The 26,770-nt window shown below is 47.8% G+C and overlaps 2 protein-coding genes and 1 pseudogene across 3 annotated transcripts in view; 2 read left to right on the forward strand and 1 right to left on the reverse strand.

Annotated features, from left to right (window-relative positions):
* Nucleotides 1–26,770, forward strand: part of St6galnac5 (ST6 N-acetylgalactosaminide alpha-2,6-sialyltransferase 5) — a 167,634-nt gene that overhangs the window by 113,890 nt on the left and 26,974 nt on the right. The window lies entirely within an intron of this gene.
* Nucleotides 1,219–26,142, forward strand: LOC147827603 (leucine-rich repeat-containing protein 37A2-like). Its single transcript, XM_087212923.1, has one exon. The coding sequence runs from the start codon at nt 12,349–12,351 to the stop codon at nt 17,893–17,895; it is 5,547 nt and encodes a 1,848-aa protein (XP_087069049.1). The 5' UTR covers nt 1,219–12,348; the 3' UTR covers nt 17,896–26,142.
* On the reverse strand, nt 26,085–26,743 carry LOC106009121 (fibronectin type III domain-containing protein 5 pseudogene; annotated as a pseudogene).

A 26,770-nucleotide genomic window follows, 5' to 3' on the forward strand; every position in this document is an offset into this window, starting at 1 on the left:
GTTTTTCTTTTCCTCATCATTAATTGCAATCTTATCTTCTAAATCTGAAATTCTGTCCTCACATTGGCTCATTCTGCTGTGTAGACTTTCAATGGAGTTTTTTATGTCCTGGAAATCTGGTGGCATCTGTTTTATGGATTCCATTTGTTTCTTATGTTGGGATTCCATCATGTTTCTGAGCTCCTCTCTAGATTTATTAATCATGTCTTGCACTAGGAGCACAGTTTCTCCTGTTATCTGAGAAATTATTTCTGATTTCATTTTTTCCAGATCTCCTTTTGTTGCCAGTTCAGTGGGTCCAGGTGGTTGAGTATCAGAGTGTTCCATCTCATTTCCCTTTGGGGTTGCTGTAGGTGATCTGGAAGTCTGGTTTTGAGACTTATTTATGTGTTTTCTCATTTCGACTGGGGGACAGGCAGGGGGCCTGCTGTTGGTGTCCACACGGCTCACCTCCTCTGAGCTGGGAAAGGTAGGACAGGAGCCAGGAGCGGCAGTAGGGATGGTGGCCCGAAAGCCCCTTCCTCTGGGCTGGGAGTGGTGGGACATTTGGTGGCCTGGAAGCCCCTTCCTCTGGACTAGGAGCAGTGGGACGGCAGCTCAAAAGCCCCTTCCTCTGGGCCAGGGGTGGTGGGATGGATGGCAGCCCAAAAGCCCTTTCCTCTGGGCTGGGAGCAGCGGGAGGGATGATGGCCAGGCAGCCCCTTCCTCTGGACCAGGAGCAGTGGGACAGTAGCTCAGAAGCCCTTACCTCTGGGCAGGAATTCTTTAAATGCTGAGAACTTGATAAGCTCCAGTACAGTGGTCTGGTGGTCCGGTGTCCTCTGCGTCTTTGTAGTGTGGAACCAGGTGGCTGTACAGAGAAGAGGCCAAAGGAGCGGGGGGAGGGGGTCCAGTGGATTGCTGCCAGGGCACAGGCTGATTCGGTGTTTTCCATGCGACTGGCGACCTCGAGACCACGTCCACAGACCTGCCTGTCTGCAGCAGGCTGATTTGGTGTTTTCCACGCAACTCTAAAATCCGTATTTTATAGCTGAGGAAACCATCTGAAGAAATTTGAATGATCTGCTTAGAGTCATATTGCTACATAATGGCAAAGCCAGGTTTAGACTCCAGATGTCCAGAACCAGAGAGTTTTTTCCTGAAATTCCAGTATCTCTGTCAGTGGATTGAGATTTCCCAGTGTAATATATATATATATATATATATATATATATATATATATATATATGAATTTATGAGGAATTGGCTTATGCAGTTTTGGGGGCTGAGAAGGCTCATCATTTGCAACCTGCAATTTGGAAACTAGAGAAAACCGGTGGTGTAAAGCAAAGCACCCCAAGGGCTGAGAACTGGGGGAGCTGATGGTTGGAATCCCAGTTTGAGGACAAGAGAAGAAATAAGATGTCCCAGTACAGCAATGAGGCAGAAAGTAGGGGGTATGGAGAGAGCTGTTTCCTCCTTCCTCCACCTCGGTTCTATTCAGGCCCTCATGGATCAAATGATGCCAACTCAGTAGCAGAGCTAGTGCACTTCACTGAGTCCATCGATTCAGATGCTAGCTCATCTGGAAACACCTCTACAGATACCCCCAAAATGATGTTTCACATGGAGCACCTGGGGCTCAGTCATACCCACCCACAAGGAGCTTAGTGTAGTGGAAGAGACCAGAGAGCAGGGAAAGATGGTACAACATGGACAGCAGCAAAAGGGTTAGAGTGGGGTTGCTTTGGAAGTACAGAGGGGACATCCACTTCATGCTGGAGGGAGGTGTCTAGCAAGGTCTTTTCTGAGGAAATGACTTAAGTCTGGAGGATGAGCAGGAAGTGAACCAACCTCAGAGAACTTGTTAGGCAGAAGGAAAGGCATGTGCTTAGCCCAGGCAAGGTTAGCAGGCAGATGACAGAAGTAGTACAAGGCATCAAAGGTAAGAGGTGGCTGGAGCCTCTGGGGCAGGTGTATGGAGGAGCCTGTGAGCTTGCAAGTGGCTTCCTTCTCAAAGGAGGCAGGCCTCAGTAGTCCTGGAAGGCAAAGGACTCAGCTCCAGCTCTCACTGAGGTCAGCATCCACCGCTCCTCCTCGCTAGAAGGAAGGAAGATTTGCTTTGGGTCACCATCAGCACTGCCAAGGGGATGCCCCTGGTCCAAAGGCCACAATGAGGGTTACTCTCACCAATATTCCCCGGCCGCCCAAAGGAAGGCCATGTAAGCTAAATGACAATACCAATAGTGCTTACTGTCATCAGAGCAGAAGCTGGGATGAGAGGCCTGGCTTCCTTGCCTACAGCATTCAAATGCTTCCTTGGCCTCTTTGTGTGTCAGTCTCTCTACTCAACAAACTAACTGGGATGCACATCCTTTAGAATTACAGCTTTCTTTTCCACATTATTTCATACTGAAGAAAATAATTCAAGCCTTTGAATTGTCCTACATCCACACAAAGGAGGAAGAACATTGTGCTGAAATTAGGATCTTCAGCAACTTCTTACGTGTGTCTTTTCTAATTGGGTGAAAGTAATGTTCTCAGAATTGTTTCAGAAACACTATGGTAAGCCTCATTATTAAGACCTCTTGTTTCTGAATGACACAAGCAATTTCAAAGTAAGGAAAAATAGCAGTGGCAAGAATGGTCCATTATGTGCTGCAAGCCTGGGTACAATTGCTGAAGAGGGAAAGAGACAGACAAGATGCTTTCCTGTGCCAGGTCGGAGTTGGTGACTGTAAAGGGACAAGGAATCCAGGCCAAGCTTTTGTTTCACATTGTGTAACCAGGAAAAGACAAAAAGAAAAAATGTGTAGATGCAGTCCTATCTCCCACTTCCTCCTGAGCATAAACATAAAACACTGGGGAGCACTCAGAGTTAGAGGCCATTCTGACATCAGTTTCTAACTCTTTCAGCATCAGTGCCAATGGAGTAGAACAGAGGATGTTTCTGCAGATGTGGTGTGAAAATGACAGGGTCTTACTCGCTGTTCCCTGCAGAAGAGTGGGTAGCTCCCCACCTGGTACGGTACCAGAGCCTGCAAAGACCAATTTATCCAGGAGCCAGGAAGGAGTTCTCATATGTGAGACTGGTCCTGGTCAAAGGCACAGGGACAAATGCCTTCTCTGAGCAGCAGCCCCAATAATAGTGAGCATGAGGGAATGGGGACCCAGGGACACCGAACCAAAGTATTCAAAAGAAGCTAAAATTCTGGGTTTTGTTTTATTTCTTTTACATTTTTAAAAGAAAAACTTCATTTTTGAAATGTGGTGTTGTTAGAAGTTACTAACTATGATTTGTGCTTTTATTTGGTAGAAGAAAAAAAGATGTTTACACCATGGAAAACTCTTAATGTAAGACATTGGAAGGCTCAATAGCATGAGAAATAATGAATGCGCAATAAGAATTTGGTATTAGATTTTGAAATCAAGTCTTTTTCAAAATACAGATGGCTTCTATATTTTGAAATTGCAGAGGTTATATGTGAAGAGAAGTGTTAGGATACAATGGAAAGAGCAGTGGGGATGGCATAAGAATTGCTAAGTTTTAGAGTGTCCAAAGCCAAAGGACTTAGCCCTGCCCCTGTTTCTTCATCTCTAAACCCAAGACTTGGTTCAGATTGCATTTAAGCCCTCTTCTCCCCTTAACCTTGGCAACCACCTGACATGCCCCCCACACAGTGAAACCCACATGACACCTCATCAAGAATCCCCTATCAGCACTGACCAGTTTCTCTTTCATTCTAAATGATAGAGTTCTTTCCATCACTCAACTTCAGACAAAAAGAAGAGTCTATTCAAGTGTATTTAGCAGATTTCCATTACTATAATAAAATACTTGAGTTGGGTAACTTAAAAACAAGAAAGGTTTATATTGGCTCAAGGTTTTGAAGGTTTCAATATGAACGTTAGTTGGCTTTGTTGCTTTGGGACCTGCAGTGATACAGTGCATCATGGCAGCTGGGAGTCAAAGAGAGAAACAGGAAGCTTCCAGGTTCCCAGGATCCACTTGAAGGGCTTGTGCCCAGTGATGAAACTTTCTTTCACTGAGCCCCACCCCCTAAGGTTTCTGCCTCCTCCCAATAGTGCCACAGACTAGAGACCACGTCTTCAACCCACGAGCTTTTGTGAGACATTCAAGATCAAATCTATAGCACAGACATTCATGGAATAAAAAGGGGGAGAGCTCCAGATAGAGCCACTCTTCGGAAGAATTCTAGCATACATGAATTCTCTTGCCATCAGGATTTCTCCAATTTTCTGCTTCTGGTGCTAATAATTTTATAAATTGCAACTCATTCTCCCATCATCAGTCAGGAATTCTGAATCCTACCAGCTGCCACCATCCACTGATCACTCAGGACACACAAGACCCTGTGCCAGGGCTACATACTTTCCTATTCCCTCTGACCAGCCAGGCCGTAGCTTTCCATACACATGTTGCAGATGGGAGACCTGAGGCTTAGACAAGAAAACCAACTTAGGCAAACTCACACAGCTAGGAGCAGGCAGGTAACCCAGCACTCTGACTCCCAAAACTTTGATCCTTGTCACTCCCAAGAAACTAAAATGTGAGCCATCCCACCTGCTCTTGGAGGCAAGCCTCAGTTTAAATCCTGCATCAGCCACTCACTGAAAGTCTCTGAAATAGTGATTGAACTTCAGCCTCAATGTTCTGCTCTGTAATGGGGAAGAACTCAACACCTGCCACAGGTGTTGGGGATTGGTGATCTGTAGGGAAGGTTTGTCAGGTACATAGCTGAAAACTGGCACAATACAAGCATTCAATGAACAGTGATGACTGTTGCTATTAGTCCTTTATCTTTCACTGATGTCTTCCTTCTTACTCAACTGCCAGCAAAAGGCCACAAAGCCAACCTGTCCTGCAAAAGAGTGAGGAAATCACTTATCAGATAAATATGACATTTCACAAGGGAATGAGAGACTGAGAAAGGACCTGGACAGCCATGGCTCTGCCAACTGGACGGATCACTTCCCCAAAGACCCAGGGAAGCAATGAAACCCCATTAATTCTCCTGAGCTTCTGGGAGGGAAAAAACACCATCCCTGTTTAAACTGTTCCCTTGTGCAGAAATCACATCCTGCTGATGACAGGGCAGAGCAAAAGTACCCTGGACCTTCCCAGAGCCATTTGTTACAGGCAGAAGTAGTGTTTCCCACAGCTTGACAGCATCAAACATTGAGAAGGATCTTTCTCTAGATAAGACCTGTGAAGGGAAAAGGAAGCCCCTCCTGCCAGCAGAGTGGAGAGTAGGGCAGTGCTGTCACCTCAGCAGTGCCTGGTAGCACAGGTGACACTGGACAGGACATTGGACACTTCCACGCAAGGTTGCTCTTCATGGCTATGTCCTTATCACATTGCAAGGTGCAACGCTTACACCGTTTCTCACCAGGAGAGCCTGCATCTTCATACCTAAGGAAAAGAGGAAGTTTGAATGCCATTCAAACTGGCAATTCCAGCAAAACATTCCCTAAACTGTCTGAGAACTATCTCAGTTCTTCATTTTGAGTTAATCTGAAAGGCTGGCCTGGAGGAACTTCTGCGCAGAATGTATAATTAGTCTAGTTCTGTGAAAAAGTCAGGCCTGAGTTATTTGTTCTTAATGCTCTAAGTAGCAAAAGGATTCCAGAAATTTCCTACCCAGGTGTAATTACAATGTTCAGAAGGTTCAGTCTTTCTGCTAGAAAACCCAGATTGGATATGCTCCTGGCATTGGTACATATATTCAAAATGTGCTTCCATACTGGGCATGGTGATGCACACCTATTTATTGTCCCAGCTACTTGGGAAGCTGAGGCAGGAGGATCCCTTGAGCTCAGGAGGTTGAGGCCAGCCTGGGCAACATATGGAGACCCTATCTTAAAACAAACAAAAAATGTGTTTTGTTGTATTTAAAGATGGCTGTTTTGCCCCTAGTTATGGAAATGTACGCATGTCTGATGTTTCATTTCTCCTGTCCTGATTCCTCTTTGTACTGCCCCACAAGCTAGTCTGTGAATGAAATCACAAATAGCCAAGCGTGGTCTCCAACCTACTCCTAAACAAAAGACCCAGACCATATTCTAAGGGAGAGGCTCCTGAAATAATGTAAAGAATTAGGCCAAGTATCTGTGTTATTTTGATATTGGAGAAAACTAATTATACTGATAACTCCAAAGTCCTTGGTAACAACTCAGAAATATAAATTGGAGGTGATTCTTCAACTGTAGAGTTTCCTTATGAGCACTGAGGACAAGAAGTGTGTTTGAGGGGATGCTCAGTTTAACTGACATTTTGAAAGTGTCTTGAATGTGCTACTGAGAAGCACTGGGTCTGTGGTCTTACTCCCATGGGGTAGTTCCACAGTATTTTCAGCCACCTTCTCATTGTAGACCTACAGTTTTGGGGAGCAGAGGGAGGAATGGTGTTTATGTCATGCCTCTTCCTGAATGTAACAGGGATAAATCACTCTAAGTAGTGTAAATCCCTGAGACTCATTTATTCTTTTCTCCCAGTATCTTAAGCATTGACCAAATCCAGTTGGGCAGGTGTCCCTTAAGACCCGTCAGATTCTGTAGTTCTCTGGTCACAATTAGATAGATACTTGGGGTAGAATGACTGAAGTCTCCTTTATGTTTCTGAGGACTGAGGGCGGCTGCTGGCTGGGATCTTAACCAGAGCTTTGGACCCGAACACCTACAAATGCTACATGGTCTTCCTTACATCATGGCCATGGGATTCTAGAGTTAAGTGATCCAGACAGAGTGAGCAGAAGCCAACTCAATATTTTTAATCTCACCTTGAAAGTCACAAGGTGACACTTTCTGTTTTATTCCATTACGGGGAGGCAGTAAGATCAGCCCATATGTAAGGCCAGGGGAATGTGATAGCTAATCTTGATCATCAACTTGACAAGTAGGAGATTAGTAAAGCACTCTTCTAGGTGTGTCTGCCTAGATCATGGGGTTATGGCCCTAGGGACTATATCTGGTCCCTTGATCCTTCCTGTTTGGCTCTTCCTGCTCTCTGTGCTTCCTGGCTGCCATTAGTTGAGCAGCTTTCCTCCACCACACCCCTCCGCCATGATGTTTCTGCCTTGGAGCCAAGCAACCATGGACTAAAGCCTCTGAAACCAAGAGCCCAAGTAAATCTGTCCTCCTTTAAGTTACTTAAGTGTCAGGTATTTTTTCTCAGCAAGACAGGTGACTAATACAGTGAATTGGACTCCACCTCTTGATCAAAGGAACATCAAAGAATTCCAGGACATGAAAAATTTCAAATTAGCCTTTCAAAAAATGTCAAAATCCTACCTTTTTAAAAAGACATTCAAACCTTTCCTCCCTCTCAGACTTGTCAGCTCACATCTGCAGAAATAACTACTCCAATAATTTCAGACTTTAATAAGCCAAATTGGTTTGGGCTAGATATGTTGCTTTTTATCATTTCCAAGATGAAGTTATCTGAGCAACAGGAGTACCAGCTTCTCTTTTAAACATCTCTGAAGTTAGCAAATGATTCTCAAGTAGTGCAGGTGAGACTGAGTAGTAATGACTTCATTACATCCCAGTGCCCTCGTATCTACAGTCCCAAGCTGCAAGATGTGATAGTCCCTCTCCGCCATTCTCCTCAAGATAAGCAATAGGCAATATCCATTGTGTGAGAACCTGCATTGTTCACATGCACCTTTCTCCTGGATAACAGCTCCTGTTCATCAATGTGATACATTGCACTCTGATTTTCTACTTCTGTCTTTCTTTGTGGATATTCCTTTCTCTTCTCTGATTGCTTTTTCTTCTTAGACCATTACTCTCGTTGATAGTGCCAGGTTATCATTGGATCCCATCTCCCTCTCCAATAAGCCTGTGATTGATACTAATCTTCCCTGTGGGACACATTTTATAGGATGCACAATGGAAACCACTCTCTAAATCTTAGCTTTCTATGTGCTGACAGTTTACAAGGTTGCACCTCACACACATCTCAGGAGGCTTAAGGGGAAATTTGAGAACCATGTAATCAGACCTCCTAATAAGAATACAAATGCCTTTCAACCAGAGATGCTGTCATGCCATTCAGCAGTCTGTGTCTGTATTTTTTTTTCCTAGCCAACAAATGCACATCTAGGTAAGTGCTATTTGGGACATGGCCAGTTCCTAGAAGCCCAGCATGCATCATTTCCCTCTTCTGAGGAGAGTGGTATTTTAATTACTCTAATGAAAGCTTTTGCTTGCCATCAAGTCCATAAAAACAGAAAATTAGAAGTGGTTGCAAACACCTCATTGAAACAGAAGCCTTGCTTTATGATGTACCTGCACCTTTCCTAGGAAAATTGACTCTTGGGAGATTGATAAATATAAATTGTCACCCTCTCAGCATAGCGCATGATTTTGGATTGAAATTATTTTCCCAGACCAAAGAGTATTTTGTGTAAAGTTTTGGTTTTTTATGTGGTGTGTGCCCTAAGATATGCTGGCCAAGGAAACCGAACTAATGCAGTGTTTGCTTACAGTGGCAGTATTGGATTCAGTGTACTCTTTAAATGAGGGCTTGGTTCCGGACAAGAGTGGCTCATGGGACCCAAAACTTTCAAGCAACCCAGGCTATATTCATGATTTGCTAGCTACATAAATGTCAGAGGAAGAAGTTTCTGTCTCCTTCCTATACCTCATGGTCACACTGAGGGCCAGTAAAACTTGGAGTTAACTGATTTTGTTTTACATTTTAATATAAAGTTTCAGATCCAGTTATATCTACTATGGAAAATAAATATACAGAAAGTATTTCTAACAGCTAGATTTCACTTTCATCCTTGTTCTACATCTGAATGTGGGGTTCCCCTTTGGGTTGGCCCTTGTAGGAGAGGTAATGCCTCAGAATCTGCCTATTTTTCTTTCTCAAATAGCTGTGGATTTTGGGGGGGGTTTTTTTTTGCAAATTGAGTGTTATGAGTTGAGTGGAGCTGTGTACCCCTAAAATTTGTATGTTGTGGTTGTAGGTACTGTGTCCTCGGGTGATGACTGTATTTGATAATAAGGCCTTTACGGGGGTAATTAAGTTAAAATAGAGTTTTAGAGGGGCATAATCCAACGTGACTGTAAAAGAAAAAGAGATTAAGACCCAGACAACACAGGAGTGATCACAGGAAGACATGGCAAGGCAGTGGCAGTGGCCACCTGCAAAGGAAGCAAAAAGGTCTCAGGAGAAACCAACCTTGCCCACACCTGGATATTGGACTTCCAGTCTCCAGAACAGTGGGAAAATAAGCTTCTGTTATTGAAGCCACTGTTGTGTTATGACAGGAAGCGTGTTCCTGCATGTACATACCAGAAACTCATTATTTCTGGGTAGCTAACAGTTCCTTGTGCAAGTGCCGCTCTGTGCCAGGTGACAGTGGCCCCGTCGACTATGGTGGAGCTAATGCTTGGCACCACTCAGCCTTGGAATCTGCAGAGTCAGCAGTCTGTGCCCCAAGAATACATACCCCTTTGGCCCTTCCAGCCCAGCCCCCGAGAGGCATGAGGGATGGAGGGAGGTCTGCTCGGTCACAGTAGAGTGTGCAGGGCCACCCGAATTGTGGGGTGACACAGTCAAGGCGGAAGCTCCATAAAGGCAGACCTGAAATCTGGGACAGTCTCAGAAATCATGGGCAGAGGAGGAGAGGGGAGCTTTCAAGGCTGGAATTCAGGGCTGGCTTTTTCTGTATCCGCTGCACTTTTTTCTACTGTATCTGCACAGCACAGGCTGCACAGCAAGAGGTTGAATGCGGGAGCTGGGGAATCGGGCGCAGAGAGGAGCTGGGGGGCATGGGCTTCAAAGCAAGCGGAGCAGGTTTTCAGTGAGGCCAGAGGAGGAATTAGTGCAGATGCCCTTGCAGGTGTCCTGTGCTGTTGGCAAAATCCACCCGCATGAGCCTCTTTTGTATTTTAGCTTCAAAACTCAGTCCGAGTTATAGAAATAGTTGGAGAAAACTGCCATGGAGAAAGAGGTCACCATCAGGGAGCAAGTTTGGAGACAGCCCAGGCGACATGCTGCAGCCCGGGCACAGGCCTCAGAGGGAGGACACCCTGGTTCATGTGAGCTGTGGGCGTTCTCAGAAGCCACGCCCCAGCTTTCTTCAGCACCCCACCAGAAGACTCCATCAGCCCCCCTAGAAGATGTTTTCCTAACCCTTTGCACTTTTCTTTCATAGCATCCATTGCTGTTGGTGATTCTGGATGATCATAATTGTATCTATCCTCCCCATCATATTCCCAGTCCCTAACGTGGTCCCTGCCAAGAGTAGACACTCAAGAAATATTTGCTGAATAAGGGAATGAACTGATTGAGTTCATTCATGAACTGATTTGCTGAACAAGTGAATGTTGAGATCACCTTCCAAAGGGAGCCTCCCCCTTGGTGTGGAACACTGAGGAAGCATGGAAGGGCAAGGTCAGAGGGACGGCCCGGCCGGGACTAAGCTGAGCAGCCTGTGCCCACCCAGCCCCAGGATCTCAGGTTAGGGACCCCTGCAGACCTGAAGAGCAGCTCGTGTCTGGGCAGCTCCAAGTGCTCTAGAAGGCCTGGGAAGCCCTCAAGAGCAGGGCTTTGGGGATTTGGGAAAGGACTTGGACATGTGAGCCCCAGAAAATGTACAAGGGAGACAGAGGACCTGCCTCGCCTCGGCTAGAGATGTGAAGTAGGCCAGAGGAGGTGGCGTGCACACAGCTGTCAGTGCCTCCAAGCCTTTCTCAGAACAAACTGGACCAGACAGAACTTTATTCCCCAAGGGTTTCTGCTAGGAGGCAGGATCATGCAATGAGAAAGAAACTGGCTGGAAATTGTAACCCAAAGTCTAGTCCTGGCCTTGACCCTGACCCATTGAGTGACCTTGGGCAAGCTCCTTCACCTCCCAGGGATGCTCTCTTCCACAGTTTGTTGTGCGGCTTATTTTAAGGGTCGTGCATGCCACCTGTTGCTGCCATTTTCACACGGGAGAGCCCTGGGACCTTTTATTAAGCCAAGGTTGCTGGCTCTCAACCAGAGGCGACCTTAATGCTCAGACACTGTGAGCACGTGGGATCAGCCCGAAGCCCTCTCCTGCTAATGTCCTCTTTCTCCTCAGTCCTGCTGTCTCCATGTAAGGGCACAGCATGGACGATTGCCTTTAAAATTGTTTCCTAAAAGGCTCACAGGGCAGACGCAGTGAAGGCAGGATGGCAGTTGGCACCTCTTGCAGTTCCCACTGAGAGTGACAAAACCTTGCCGGTATAGGAGCAGAGCTCTGGACCCTCGGCCGAGGCCTTGCTTTGGATTGTGTTCACAGCATTCTCCCAGTTCGGCTTCTGCACTAGACTGGGTTGTCCCAAATCCCACAGTGGCCCATCCTGGGCCATTTCTGAGCCATCCAAATGTACTCGGCGAGCAATGCTCAAAGAGCCCAAAAGGCCCGTGACAGGAAGCTGCTTTTCCAGAACCCCCTAGTGCGATTTTGTCTTGGGACCAATCACAGGCAGTGACATGGGGCCTTTGCCCTGAACTACCTACGATGCCGAGAGCTGCCAGATTACTAACTTGGTCAGAGAAGATCATTCAGATGAACTCCGCTGAATCAAGAATGTAGTCTTTATTTTCATGGCATGGATATATTGGGTGAATGTGGCCTATATAATAATGAGCCACTTTCACGTGAGCCTCAGAAGGGGCAGGTACGGACTGGCCAACGTTACCAGCCCTGCCCAAAGGAAGCCTGAGAAGGGGCAGCAAGACCCTGCCCAGAAATACTCTCCTGCTTCAAAGCCCTGAGGACCCAGACCCTGAGAAATCCCAGCTGAGTTGTTCACAGCCCTGACTTGCTCATAAGAAGTGGATCTGATTGGTCTCAGCCTTCCCACCAGGGCAGCCCTTCCTGTGAGAGTCTCACTTCTGGGGTCATCTGCTGGGATTTCCATCGGTGTCAGCACTCAGTAACAACCTTCAAGAACCAAACTAAATACCCAGCAATTCTGAGCAGCCAGAGGCCCAGTCCTGTCCACCCCACCTACCCCATGTTCGGGACCCACCGGTTCTGAGCCCCACATCCTGCCTTGTGATGGGGGAGGCTGCCCTGTACGAGGCCACTGTCAGCTCTCCTGGGGAAGGGGAAGTGGACCTTGTCACTGGGGGGGGAAAGTTCCCTCATGTGGCGCAAGGCCATCTGGGCGTGATGTAATACAGGTTTCCTTAGCAAAGATGTCATAAACACAGGGCGAGGCAACACATGCCTGGTTCCCAAGGCTCAAGGCAAGTGGCTGCCAGAAGGGTTCTACCCTACAGGGCAGAGCATCTGCACTCCACTAGGCTGGATTGCTATATCGCACTCGTTTTGGTCCTTCCCCACCCCCACCCCTGCCATGTTCCTGCGGTGCCCCTGGGTTCCCGCACTCCTCATCTGGCAGCAGTTGTCGTTCCTGGTCCTGGCAGCCCCACTTTCAGAAAGGCACTGGGTCCCGCTGACCACCAAGCCAGAGTTGTCCGCTGAGCCCTGGTTGCCTAATCTCCTGCCAGAATTGCCCGATGCCCTTACTCCACAGCTACAGCCGGAGGGCTTTGATGACCTAGAGTCTTCTGCTCCCTCCCTGGAGTTGTCCCCAATTCTAGGATCCTCTGAGCAAATTGAACTTCCTCAGGTCCAGCCGGAGGCCCAAACTCGAAATCACAAGCCTGCAAAGGTCCAGTCCTCTTTACCTCTCCAAGAAGTCAAAGATCAACTCTCACAGCCCCCCGAGGAAGCTGAACCTTCTGTAACCCAGCAGGCTCCCCGCGCTCAGTATGAACTTGGTACTGAGGAGCATACAGGTCAGCTGTCGATGCACCAGGAGGCAAATGCGCCATCTGGAAGTAGGAGTGAAGCTCATCATTCAAACATGGCGTTTGTCACAGTGAGACCTGTGGACATGAAGGTTACCACATCTGCAGAGGCAGGGAAAAAGCCACAACCTACTTCAAGCCACCAGCAGACCCTGACCGAAGCCCCAGAGAGTCCTGAGGAGGAGGAACCTTCCTCAACCCTAGAAGCAATCCTGGCTCAGACTTCAGAGCTCTCTGAAGAAATGGAAATTTCCTCAACCCACCAAGAGGCCCCAGCTCAGCCTCTAGGCCCTCTTGTGGAGGCTGAACTTTCTGCCACTAAGACAAAGCCAGCTCAACCTTCTGAGTCTTCCAGGACAGAAGAACCTTCTGAAATCCAGTTGAAAGCCCCAGATCAGCCCTCAGATTTGGAAACTGAAGAGCTGGAAACTTCTCCAACCCAGTTGAAGCAACCAGCTCAGCTTTCGGAGCATGGTGAAGAAAGAGTGTCAATTCCACATCACCACAAAGCTAAGCATCCACACTTGCTCCACGTGACTGGTAAACCTCTGAATCTGCAGCTTGCCAAAAACCCAGAACCCACCACAGAGGAGGGAAACTTCCCAGTGCTCCCCGAGGCTGCAGCTCAACCCTCAACTCCAGTGAATGATGTGGAACCTCCTCTAAGTCAGCAAGAGGCCCCAAGTCTGTTTTCGGAGCCCTCTGAAGGAGCTGAGCGCTTACAGTTTCAGCAGGAGGCTCCAGCTACATCTGCGGAACTCGCTCAGCAAGAGACCCAAGTTGGCAATCTGCACACTTTGGAGGAGGGTGAACCATCTTGGACCACTCAAGAGGCTGCAGCTCAGCCTCCAGAGCTCCTTAATGAACTCATACCTCAGCCTCCAGAACTACAGGAGAAAACAGTCTCTCCTCTAGGTGATGAGCAAGTTCAGCCTCCAACACTGACCCGTGGCGCTGTTACTCCTGCAGAGTCATTGTCTAGTGAGGTTGAAATTGAAAGTTCAAGTGCACAGGAGGCCCCAGCTCAGTCCTCAGTGTCCCTTGAGCAGCTTGAACCTCTCGGAGACAGTCAAGAGCTTACAACTCCACAGCCAAACCCTGCCGTAAAGGATGAACTCTCTCCATTTGATAGGGAGGTTCCAACTCCACGCCCAGAGCTTCCTGGGGAACATTCCCTAGACCAGCCTCAGAGCTTAGCTATGTCCCCAGGCTCCTCCCCAGGTGTAGCAGTTTCGCCAATGCAGCAAGAGCTCGTAGCTCAGTCTTCAGGACTCCCCGGGAAGGTTATTCTTTCTCTTTTGTTGACAGAGAGAGTAACATTTTCAGCCCAGCCTTCAGAGCCACCTGAGGACACAGAACCACTTTCAGTCCCCTGGGAGGAGGATGCAGCTCCACTTTCAGAGCCACCCAAGGAGACGGAACCTTCTCAAGCTCAGCAGATGACCCCACCTCAGCCTGCAGAGGAGGAAGAACCATCTCCCGCACCACCAGCAGCTGCATCTCCACCTCCAGATTCTCCTGAGGAGGTAGAGCTTTCTCCAACCCAGCCCATGATGCTCCCTCAGCTTCCAAGTGAGCCACCCAGTGAGAGCACAGCTCACCCTCCACCCCGTTCTGAGACGACAGTTCCAACTCCAGCTCAGGGTCAAGCTCAGCAGCCAAGCGTCGCACTTCATTCTTCGGACCTGGAAGCCACCATCATTCCAGAACGTACTATAGATGGTGAATTTTCTACAGCCCTGAAGAAGGCTACAGCTCTTCCTCCGAAGCACCATGAAGTGACACTTCCACCTCCAGACTGGGTTCAGACTCGGCATTCAAAACTCAGTCTGCTCACAGGCCGACCTTTGCACGGGAAGCTTATCAGCGCTCCAGGAATTATTGCAAAAGTTAGGTCTTTTCCAACTATGCCCGAGGCCCCATCTCACCCTCCAGAACCACCTAAGGTGGTTCCAACTCCAGCATCTCATGAGGTGAAAGTTGGAACTCCGGGTCTGGAGCCAGCTCAGCATCCAACACCACCCACAATCACAGACCAACCTTTGAACCCGGAGCTCACAGCTGCAGTACTCACCATAGAGACTCAGGTTTCTGTACCTCTGCAGGAAGCCGCATCTCCTCCTCCAGAGCAGCCTAAGGTGATGCTCACACACCCCGAGCAGGTGCAGGCTCAGCATCCAAACCTGGCTGAAGTCACCGTTCAGCCTTTGGATGTGCAATTTGTGGTCACTGAGTATTCTGTGAGTCACTCTCCAGGAAAGGCTTCCACGGTGCAAGAGAAGCAGAATGCCAGGACACACACGGACATATGTGAGCTCTGTACCTGCCGGAATGAGACCTTGTCGTGTACTGGTCTCAGCCCAAAGCACAAGCTCCGCCAAGTGCCTGTATTAGAGCCCAACAACACCTTTACCACCTTCAATTTCCAAGAAAATGCTATTTTTCACCTCGGTGAGAATAGTTGGACAACATACAGGTGGGTGGAGAAACTAAATCTCAGTGAAAATGGCCTGACTGGATTACATAAAAATTCCTTTAAAGGCCTGCTGTCCCTCCGGTATTTAGATTTATCCTGCAATAAAATACAGTTTATTGAAGCACAAACATTTGAAGCACTACCCTTTTTGCAGGTTTTAAATCTTCGCTGTAACTTACTTACACAGATTAGCTTCGGGACGTTTAGGGCATGGCATGGAATGCAGCTTTTGCACAGAGTCATCCTCAATCACAATCCTCTGTCGAGTATTGAAGATTCCTATCTTTTTAAATTGCCAGCATTAAGATATCTAGACTTGGGGACAACACACACGCCACTTCCGGCGGTCGAGAACATCCTCATGATGACACTTGAATTGAAAACACTGATCATACCGAGGCACATGGTCTGCTGCCTCTGCCAATTTAAAAGTGATATTGAGGTTGTCTGCAAGACAGTCAAGCTGCACTGTGACAGTGAGTGCATGACCAATCCCACACAGTGTCTTGAGGAAGCCCCTGTAGGGAACCCAGAAGGAGTCTTCATGAAGGTGTTGCAGGCCCGGAAAAAGAACACCAAGACCGAGCTGGTGATCAAGTCTGGAAAGTCATCTTCCGAACAAAGTGATGTCAGCTGGTCAGACTTTATGGACGAGGAGCTTGACTCTAATGATGAAAATGATGTGGCTGGAGTACTCAATCATATCCTGCCATATTTCTCAGAGGTAAATCTAGAAGATGTAGACTCATTATTGCCACCCATTCAACTCCTTTTCTCAGCTATCCAAAATGAAGCTAATCCCCAGGGTTACATGAAAGGCAATATGAAAAACCCCTCTCATCAACCTGTGTCCAGCAGTTTGGCTTACAGAAATGAACTGAAGAAGCTGTATTTTCTGCAGAGTTGGTCAGATGCAGAAATTCAGAGGAAACTTGAGGAGGTTAAGAAAAAAGAGAAAACAGGCATGCTTACGCAGTCCAGCCTTTCAAGTCCCAAATTTCACATCATTCCCGACGTTCCCGAGAAATTGGCAAGTGCTCAAGCACAGGAAAACTGGCTGGTGGAAGATCAGCATGAAGGGAGAAGACAGCAGACAGTGGACAGGGTCCTCAAGGGCCCGAAGGGCATACGGAAAAGACTGCTCGAAGAGAGGCAGAAAGAGAAGGTGAGGGAGAAGCAGAGCACCCAGCCACTGGCCGAAAACACCGCAGACAGACGGAGCCTCAGGAGCCCCAGCACAGAGAAGCCGGGGCAGAATGAGGGGGTGCTGGGGCCCGGGAACCCGCTCCCTACAGAACAGAAGGTGCCCATGTCTTCCGCCCTGCAGGATCCCCTGCTGCGCAGGTCGGCCACCTCCGCCTTGCCCAAAGCCCCACATGGGGCGAGGAACGGACCCAAAGACCTCACCAACAGCATTTGGGTTTTAGAAAATGCCAGTATGAGAGTTAAAAGCATGAAAGCTACCAAACCGATCTTAGGTTCTAAAAATGGTCATGACTTTCATACAACTGCCTCCCTCAAGGCCCACAGAACACTCGAGGCTGACCCCAGGGAGCAGCTCACGGAGGAAGACACACGCGGGAAGCTGAAGATTGCAGAGGGGCCTCTGTTGGCAGCACTGAGGAGCCTCATCCATTCCCCCTCTCAAGGGTTCCTCTCGTCCTCTGGAGACCCACGTGTTCAGGCCCATCCTTTCCCCGAATTACATGATCCTGCTAAAACCACTACTGTGGAAAACCAAGCTGCAGGAAACACCCCTGAAAAAAATGTTTTTGCCACAAACTCTCTGATTTCTGCCACAGATTCTGCCCTCACCCTGATATCCACCAATGACCACACCAATGAGAGACACTGGGAGTACACCAGCACCAGCTCTGAGCCACCCCCTCCGGAAACTTCTGTCCCCTTGCTGTCGTCCCCCAGAGATGAGTTTGAGACCCAGCTAAACCAGCAGCTTCACGTCCTCATTCCCAACAAGGAGGTTAGGAGGTTCCTTTGGTATATGATAAGAACTTTCAAAAGGGACTGTTCGGAGCCCAGCATGCACCTGGCCTGTGCCAAGCTCATCTCCAGAACAGGCCTCCTGATGAAGCTGCTCATGCTCAGTGAGCAGCAGGAAGAGAAGGTGGTCCAGGCCCAGTGGGACACGGAGCAGTGGAAGAGCGAGACCTACATCAAGGAGAGCTCGGGGGTCTCCAGCAATCAGAAGGCGCAAGGCAAGCCAAGGGACCACACACAGGAAGTTCCGGGACACGACTACAACAAGAAGCTCATCCTGGCAATATTAGTGACAGGGACCTCGATGCTTCTGATCATCATCCTGTGTCTCATCAAGATTTGCTCCCACAGAACAGCTTCGGGGAAAGATGAGAAAGGGTCATCAAATAGCGTTTGCAGGCGGAGAAGGAAGTACTCAAGGAAAAAGGACAGTCAGGAGGGCTTCTCCCGGTTTAGGCTGCCGCTGTGGCTCAGGGACCTGAGCAGGCCTCTCAGCGTCACCCAGCATCAAAGCATGGTGCAGAAGCTGTACGACAAGTACTCTTTGGAGGAGGATGAGAGTGTCCTATTTTGGCACTACATAACCTTTGTTCCTTTTTCTCCAGCCCCATTGTGATTAAAATGTGAGTTAATGGATGGAGATGCTTGTTAGTCTAGGGACGCTAGATAGGGATCTGTAACAGACCTAGAGTCCCAGAGTAAACTACTCAACTCTTTGTTTACCTGGAACCGACATTCCAGGTACCACAATTGTTAAAACAAGCTGCAGATGTCTGCTGACCATCAATATGTGACCACTAACCTTTGTCCCCTTTTCTTTAATATGTTAACTTCCCCCTCAACCCCCTATGAAAACAGCCTCAGATTCTGAGCTAGTTGCCTCTCTAAGCTATTTTGCTTGGGGAGTGCCATCTGGCCAGACTAATAAAGGTTTGTTTTCCAACTTGTCCGGTGTGTTCCTTCCTGGGTGTTCTTCACTGTAGTCAGCTCCTTGGAGCATTTGGTAAGGCTCTTGGTCTTGCATTCTGAAGACACCGCTGGGATCCCTGGGTGTGCTTCACTAGTCAGCTCCTCGGAGCATTTGGTGAGGCTCTTGGTCTTGCATTCTGAAGACACCGCTGGGATTCCTGGGTGTCCTTCACTAGTCAGCTCCTCGGAGCGTTTGGTAAGGCCCTCGGTCTTACAATGTGGGAGGCCAGTGAAAGCCCCCTCAGAGGCAGAGGAATCCACAAAGTCAGCTGAGTGACCCCTTCCCACCTGAGGTGAGTTCAAAAAATTTTCAAAATGAAATCCCAGGTACACATGCACATCCTGGCTGTGCTGACTTTGGGAGGAGCTGGGAGGAATTTGTTCAGGAGCCCAATCCCGGCCCTGGCCCTGGGTTGTGGCGGTGTCATTGAGAGGGGTTTTGAGGGCCAACCTTAGTGACTCTACAAGGCGGGGGCCATGGAGCCCTGGCTCCATGCGTGAAGGAGCAGTGTGGCCCTAAAAGGACAGCAGGTGTCAACCATGGGACACGTTCTACTTATTTCACTGCTTAGCTGTCCGACTTCCCTGTGTGTACGTGGATGGACGGATGGATGGGTGGACGTTAGATACAAAGGACATGCCTATGAGACATACTTTCCTTTGTCCTGGGGATGGAACCCAGATCTTTCACACTGAACTACGTCTCTGGCCCTTTTCAACTTGTTTTTCATTTTGATACAGGATCTTGCTAAGTCACTAAATTGCCCAAGCTGCGCTAATACTTACAGTCCTCTGCCTCAGCCTCCCAGAGTGCTGAGATTACAGGTGTGAACCTAAACTTGATCAAGAGCAAAGCAGGTAGAGGTCCCGGGTCATGGGCACGGTGCTTTGAGTCATCAGCCTTTTGCCCCAGGGTATTCCCCCAGGTAATGGATGCTGATGGAAGAGGACCTTCACTTCCACTCCAATGACAGAACGCAGAGAATGCTCATTACATAGAGGCAAGTGACCAGCTCCCGCTCCAGCCACCAGTGCACAGTTGCTCGTGGTCCTTTTGCTGTTTTACACAGTAATTAACCCCAAAAGATATATCCCCTGCCCCTTAGTCACTTACAATAAAGATTAGTGTCATCCTTTACACTGAGTAAGATTGAAACCTGTTCAAGTTCCTTTGTTCTTAAATGTGAGACTGAGCTGGGCTCCAAGGGAGCAAGGGTGAGGAGCTGGCTTTCCTATTGGCCTCCTCTGATTGCCAGACCCCTGCACTGGAGATGGAGACCATTTACAGAGCATTTATCATGTGCCAGACATTGTGCTAAGCTGTAGCTAACATCCCCAAATTGTCTAGACTCCAGCAAGGAACCCTGGCAAGTAAGCCACCTGTGTAATAGAGATGGAATCACTCAGGTGCATGGTGGTGAGAAGCTGAACTTTGGTGTTGCCAGTGGGAATGGAGAGACGTGAACAGAACTGAGAGAAACTGAGGACAAAGGAGAACAGGGCTTGGCTGAGGTGGGAGGGGAAGGGTGGGCTCAGTGTGGCTGACTCCTGGGTTCATGGCTTTGCTGTCTGGCAAAGACAAAGGAGATGGGTCCTTTGCTGCGTGGAAGGAAGAGAAATGGATTTGAGGAGACTGAGGATGGGTTCAGCTTTGTGTGTGTTGATGGCGAAGTTCCCATGCTCTTCCAAGGGGGGGAGTCCATTAGATAGTGGAATCATTTAATACAAGATACTGTTGAAAGAAAAGAAGAAATTATTTTATACACACAAGCTTAAAAAGTACATGGGTTCTCTTATATGTGAAACCCATAATATAACAAAAACCAAAATAAAAGATAGATAATAGGGAATAGGGAGATGGATCTTTTTTGGGAAGATGGATCTTTTTTATTTTTTTTTTTAAGTTCTTTTATTGGTACATTTTAGGTATCCCAGTTCGTTTACATTTATCACTGGGTGCTTGTACCTGTACATGATGTATCTTGGTTCTTATTTTTTCCCCATTCCCTGTGTGCCCTTCTCCCCCTCCACCCTTCCCTATTTACATAGACATCATTTCCTTTTTTTGTTGTTGTTTTCTCATAGTTTTTCCTTTCTGTCCTTTCCTTTCCCCTTCCCCTCCCTTCACCCCTTCGTCTTTGAACCTTTTTTCCTATTTCAAATTATCAATTATGCATTTTAATCATTTTAACCGTTGTTTACACTCTCAGTTTCTCACACTAGAGAAACTATTCAGTATTTACACGTGTGTGTCCTATTTATTTCACTTAAGAGTATAGCTATTAATGACTCTAGTTTTCATTCTTTATGGCTGAGTAGTACTCCATTTTATTTTTTAAAAAAACACATTGTCTTTATCCAGTCTCCAGTTGATGGGCACTTGGGCTGCTTCCAAGCTTTAGCTATTACAGACTGTGCTGCTATGAACATGGGTGCACATATAGCGTTGCGGTATGATTCTTTTAATTCTTTGGGCAAGATGCCCAGCGGGGGAATAGCTGGGTCAAATGGCACCTCCAGCCCTAGGTCTTTGAGGTAGGGAGATGAATCTTTTGCAAAAGGGAAGGGGACCCAGCGATGGAAGGAAGGGGAGAGAATGTAAAAAGCATTAAGATGTGTGATGTACATGCGCCAACTCCCCATGAGGAATGTGATCGTTATGTACTCCAGACATGGACTCATAAAGATAAAATCAGAAAAAGGAATAGGGGAAGCCTGTTGGGTGGCACATGCCTGGAATCCCAGCATGCTGGGAGGCTGAGGCAGGAAAACTGCAAGTTTGAGCCCAGCCTGAGTGAATTACCAACTGACCAAAATAACAAAAGGATTGGGAATGTAGCTCAGTATGAAGACCTGAGGGAGGGAGGAAAGGTAAGGAAAAAAGAGAGGAGAGGAAAGGAGAGAGAGAGAGAGAGAGAGAGAGAGAGAGAGAGAGAGAGAGAGAGAGAAGAGGGAGAGATAAGTTTTATTGTTTTAATAGTTTTAAAATTTGATACTTTAGAGACACGAGAGCCTGCATTTGACAAAAGGCTCATCTACGGCTCTGCGATCCTTCCTAAGTCTTGTTTTTGAAACAAACACTCCATCAATTCTGAGAGCAGCTGAAGAGCAGCCAGGCCAGACCAGTGGGGAATGCGGTCTGCATTGAATAGTATTGCTCGGTGGCCTCTGCCCTGCACCTCCTGCACTGTCCACCCTGAAGGACATTTAGTCCTTGCAGCCACCCATTTTTTTCTGTGTCTTCTGAATGCATTTCCTATCTCCAACACCTCAGGTATATCCAGGAATAAGCACAAAAGAAGCAAGTGACCACCGTGCTGAACCTGGCCACAATGACTCTCCAAGTCTTGTGCCTTTGAAACCCAAACAAAAACTTCATAGTAAATCTGGTACCCATGATCAAAGGGTACACAGTTTTGCTGTGTTGGCAAAATGATAGCAACCTCTCTGAAACTTTAAGACCTTAAAAAGTCTTAGCAGTCTCTGATTAGAATTGTTTGTTTTAATAACCACAAGGGGCTTCTGTGTCTAATGTCCTCCTAGAGGAAGCAATTGCAGAATGACCTTTAAAGGAAACCTCATTGGGGAGCTAGCGGAGGTGGCGAGGTAAGCCGGACAGGAATCCCAGGAAGAATGGGCTCTAGCATGGGCTCATCCTGCAAATGGGCTGCCTGCACCCCTGCAAGAAATCTCTACCTCTTGACACGTGCTGGATGCATGCACCATGCACCCTCCATACGCTGGCATCGCTAGCACTTCATCGGTGTTCAGAGTGTTTAATATCTGTGTCGTAGAATAAGTGGGAGAGGCAGTCAGGGAGATCTGAAGGAGGTGGCTTTGGAGCTGTGACTAGGGATGAATAGGGACTAAGGAGCCAAATATGTGAGTCACTGCAGAGGCATGGGCCAGGGACCAGCCCTGCTCTGGCAGGAATGGAAAGGAGATGCATGGCCGGAAGGGCTGGAGGGTGAGGGGAGCATGAAAGGAAGAGGAGGGGGAGGGGTAGGCAGAGGATTCTCAGTGGCTGCAAAGTATCCCAGGGCCACCGGAACAGATTGCCACCGACTGCGTGTCTTACACCAACAGGAATTTACTCTCACACATCTGAAGCCTAGAAATCTGCAACTAAGGTGTTGGCACAACCCTGTCCTCTTTGAAAGCTGCAGGAAAGAACCCATCCCTGTGTCTTCAGCTTCCGGTGGTGGCCAGGGAACGCTCTGGGTTTCTGTGTCTCCCCTTCCAGCTTTGCCAGTGACTGGACTGAGCCTGCCCTAACCCAGGATGCCCTCATCTTGATTCATTCGTCAGTTACACCACAGAAGGTTCTTTCCTCGGTGGGGAAGAAGGTCTTGACAGCCTCGGAGGGCTGAGCTGGGGTGAGGAGGCCCAGTCGCCTGCCCAGCCACACACAGGCATCCCACATCTTTGTAGTTGGAGATAGAGACGTTTTCTAGCTACTTCCATCTGCTTACCCCAATCAAGCAGCCAGTGGCCCTGCCAAGTGAGGGTGGCTGGTCAAAAGGATCTAGCATTCATCTATCTCTGCAAAACCACTTCCATTTTTAGGCCCCCATCTCAAGTGTGCCATTCACTCATGGCTTGTTTTCAGGGAGTCCCCACTGACTTGGAACAGTAAGGACGTAGATGGATCTTTGTAGGTTTTCAGGAGCGAAGAGACCTGGGGTTCAGCCCAGCTGCTCCCTGTAGGATGTGGCCTAGAATGCATCCCACAATGCCCTGAGCTTCAGCTTCTTCTGTACGATGGGGGAATGAATGTGGCACAGTGGTTCTGACTGGTGAGGCTGGATCAGAGTCACCTGCAGGGTTCTTCAGAACAGCAGCTGATTCTCTAGGTGTGGGGTGAAGCCTGAATACGCATTTCCACCAGGTTTCCTGACCTTGTCGCTGCTGCTGGCTAGGGAACCACAAGGTGAGAATCACTGTCCCAGGTCATCTCTGAGATTTCTGCCACACATACTACTCTGAGCTTCTATGAACTGCATTTCAGTGTGATATGACAGCTGATATGAATTATCCACTCTTAGTTAACAAAAATTTGGATTCGATATGGAAATATAGCCTACCCACCTTATTTTTCCTTTTGGACTTACCTCTCCAGACTTAAAGATGTTGCTTAAATGCCTCTTCTTTCTTTTCTCTGGTGTAGTTCATGGACCCCCTCCTCTAGCTACTGGGTTTGACACCCAAGGCCTCTGTAGAAGTGAGCAAATCCAATGGAATCACCTATTCTTGGTGGCATTTATTTAGAATGGAAGGTGGGGTGTAATAGACAGAGTTAGAAACCTTAAAATAATGGCGTACATTAGACCCAAAACATACACAACATCATTAGTCATTAAGAAAATGCAACTCAAAAGTATAGTTAGATACTCTCTCACCTGTTAAATGGCTTTGATAGACAGGAACAATACTAAGTGTTCAGATGGAGAATTTAAAACCCTTATGCATCATTGGTGGTTATGTAAAATGGTATAGCAACTTTAGAAAGTAACTTGGCAATTTCTCGTAGTGTTAAAAGTTTCCTTGCAAGCGGAAGAACCCGAGTTCGATCCCTGGCACCAAAAAAAAAAAAAGATTGAAAAGTTCCACTCCTAGGTATCTTCTCGAGCAATGAAAATGTATGTCTACATAAATCTTTGTCTGTGGATGTTCATAATACTATTATTCATAATAACCAAAAATGGAAACAATCCAAATGTATATCCTCTAGTAAATGGATAAGATGTGGTACATTCATGCAGTTGGGTATTATGGCAATAGAAAGAAACAAAGTACTATTGCATGCTGCAGCACAGATGAATCTCAAAATTATTAAGCTAAGTGAAAGAAGCCAGATGCAGCAGACTACACAATAATCAACCCTTTTATATGGGGGATGCATTTCCAAGGGCATAGCCCAGTGGATTCCTGAAATCACGAAGCCATGTATACACTACACTTTTCCTATACATGGAGACCTTTATATTTTTAAATAAAGTTTAAGTTCTGAAGTAAGTATAGTTAGAGATTAACAACACTAATAAAATAGAACAATGTGAGATGGTGCAAGTCGTGGGTGATAAGATGAAGAGAGGAGGACGATGAAGGTATTGTGATGTGGTTCTAGGGTCACTCAAACACAAGAACCGCCATCCTGATACCGAGTTAATCAGTCCGATAACCAACTAAGAGTGCTGCTAAGTGACTAGTGATCACCTACGATATGCAGCGTGGGGACCCTGAGCAGAAAGATGATTCATTTTCCAGGCAAATAGCACCAGGACAGCATAAGATTTCATCATACTACTCAGAGAGACACACAATCTAATTGTTTATTTGTGCAGTTTTCCATTTAGATTTTTTTTTTTTGCCTTTCCATTTGAGTTTTTATTTTACAGTTAAAAAGTGGTTATTGCTCTAACCGGATCAGAGGTAAGGACCTCTCCCTTAAGGATCCTTGACCTCACAGCCCCATTCAGCAGGGATAGAAGCCACAAGACAATGAGTGGAGCCTCATGCCCTCCCAGGAGGAAGCCCTTCGTATTGCTGACATCTGCCTTGTACCCTGTCTCTCCTCCCCTGTGCTGTCACACTTGACTGAAGCAGAGAGCTCTTAAGACTGGAAGGAATGGGCAGTCATTGGGTGATGGCTTTCAGCTCTCTGTCTTGGGTGCCAGTGCTCTTAACATTCAGCACAGCAAATATTTACCAAGTGCCTGCTGTCTATCAGGCTTGTGCTAGGCACATCCTCCACACTCCCCTTCTTGGCCACCAGTGGAAGATGTAGAGTCCACCTCTTCCCATGCAGGCATTTGGCAGCTGTAACACATCAGTCGCAGGGAAGAGTCTGCCTTCCCTCATCAGGCACCATTGTTTGTTTTTAACCAGAAAGGGGCAGTGGAGAGAGAGACCTGTCACCTCATACCACTCAGGCTCTAGGGAAGGACATGAGGACCCTGGGTAACTGTCACAGAATCCTGATGAGATGGTAAGATATGAAGAGCCTAGTTAGTTGTGACAGCCAGGCTGTTCTGCCTGTCTGTGTGAATGGCTCAGGCCTGCTTTCCAGCAACTTCTACCCCACAGTGGGTGGGTCAGCAGTCCCCAGGATATAAAATGTGGATGTGCCTTTTCAGTTGTTCCAGCTGGCTCTGCTCAGATTCCTAGAGATGCTTCCTTAGAAAACAGGGCCAGTACCTTCCAGGTCTTCTTAAAACTCCAGAGTGATGATCTCACCATCAAAGTAAATGTCAAAGAAGATAGGGAGGATACAGGCAACCAGCTCAAGTCCTGGAAGAATCCTCTGCCCTCTGGAACGGAGCCCTCCAGTTTTGTTTTTCAAGAGACAAAACAGGCAACATCTTACACACTCACAAGGGCATGTATCACACCCCAAAACAGTCTCTGATGGCTACATCCAGAAAAGGCTTGATGGCAGCCATGCCCCTGCGCAGCAGGCAGCTCCACAGCATCTTCCTTCCATGCTCCCTGGTCTAAAAGACACAGCATGAGTCAATCTTAGTGCTTGTCATTTCCCAGAGCATTGTGCATTTTCTCAAAGAGGAAGCCAGTCCAGGAGAGATGAGGCAGAAGGCTGTTTCATGCAGCTTTGCCTTTTCCAGGATGGGGCCAGCCCTTTGAGTTTTGTGGCTTTTTATTATTTTTTGAAGAATTTGGTTTGTAGTTCAGGCTCTTTCATCAGACTAAGACAGAGGGAAGAAGGAAAACTGCAGCTAGTTGTGTCTCCTCCCTTGATGCAGTTGGGCCTCTCCCTGTGCCCAGGATCTGGGGACCAGCAGAGAAGAAAAATGAAATCCTTCCCTCTTCAGACAGCCAGTCACCCTTCGATGATGTTCCCTGAGGGCTTGTTTGGAAACTTGCTGTGGAGGAGGAGGGCCCCACCACCACCCCGGTGCTCAGGAGTGCTGGTTTCAGATGCACTCTTAGTTTTCTCCTTGTTGTTATTGGGTTCATTGTCCTTAATAATGTCATACTGGAGGCAGAAGAGGGCAATGACACCTGCCCACATGAACAGGACCAAAACGGTGATCTGCATCTCACCTGTCCCCAGCTGTTGGTTCCTTCCGATCTCCTTCATGGTCACCTCATCTTTGTTCTCGGAGCCCATCTTCCCAGCCCCTCAAGGGCTCGCTAGCTGGGCTCTGTCCCTCAATGGAGATGGCCTGCATGTGCACGTTGTACTCTGTGTCCTCCTCCAGGTCCCAGAGGGCACATGAGCAGGTGGTAGTGTTCATTTCCTGGATGAAGCGCATCATCCTCACATCCTTCTTCTGCTGAGAGATGGCAAGTCCAATGACAACCTCATCTTCCAGGACATCCCAGCTGACCACTGCAGAGTTGGCCTTGAGGTGCCTGACGGTGACGTTCACTGGAGCTGAGGGGCTGTCCGGCTGCACCAGCGTGAAGCAGACGCAGCCCAGCCAGAGGTGGAGCGCATCGTGGGGCCGCCAGGCACACGGTAGCCCAGGGGGCATGGCAGCTCCTCCGGCCAGCGGGCCACC

This window comes from Heterocephalus glaber, unplaced genomic scaffold (genome assembly GCF_053883595.1).
Source record: "Heterocephalus glaber isolate CG9 unplaced genomic scaffold, H.glaber_assembly_v1.0 deba00001442, whole genome shotgun sequence".
NCBI lineage: Eukaryota > Metazoa > Chordata > Mammalia > Rodentia > Bathyergidae > Heterocephalus > Heterocephalus glaber.

What these genes read in the sequence shown, in the direction of transcription:
- LOC147827603 (XM_087212923.1), top strand. Translation starts at nt 12,349, where the DNA reads ATGTTCCTGCGGTGCCCCTGGGTTCCCGCACTCCTCATCTGGCAGCAG.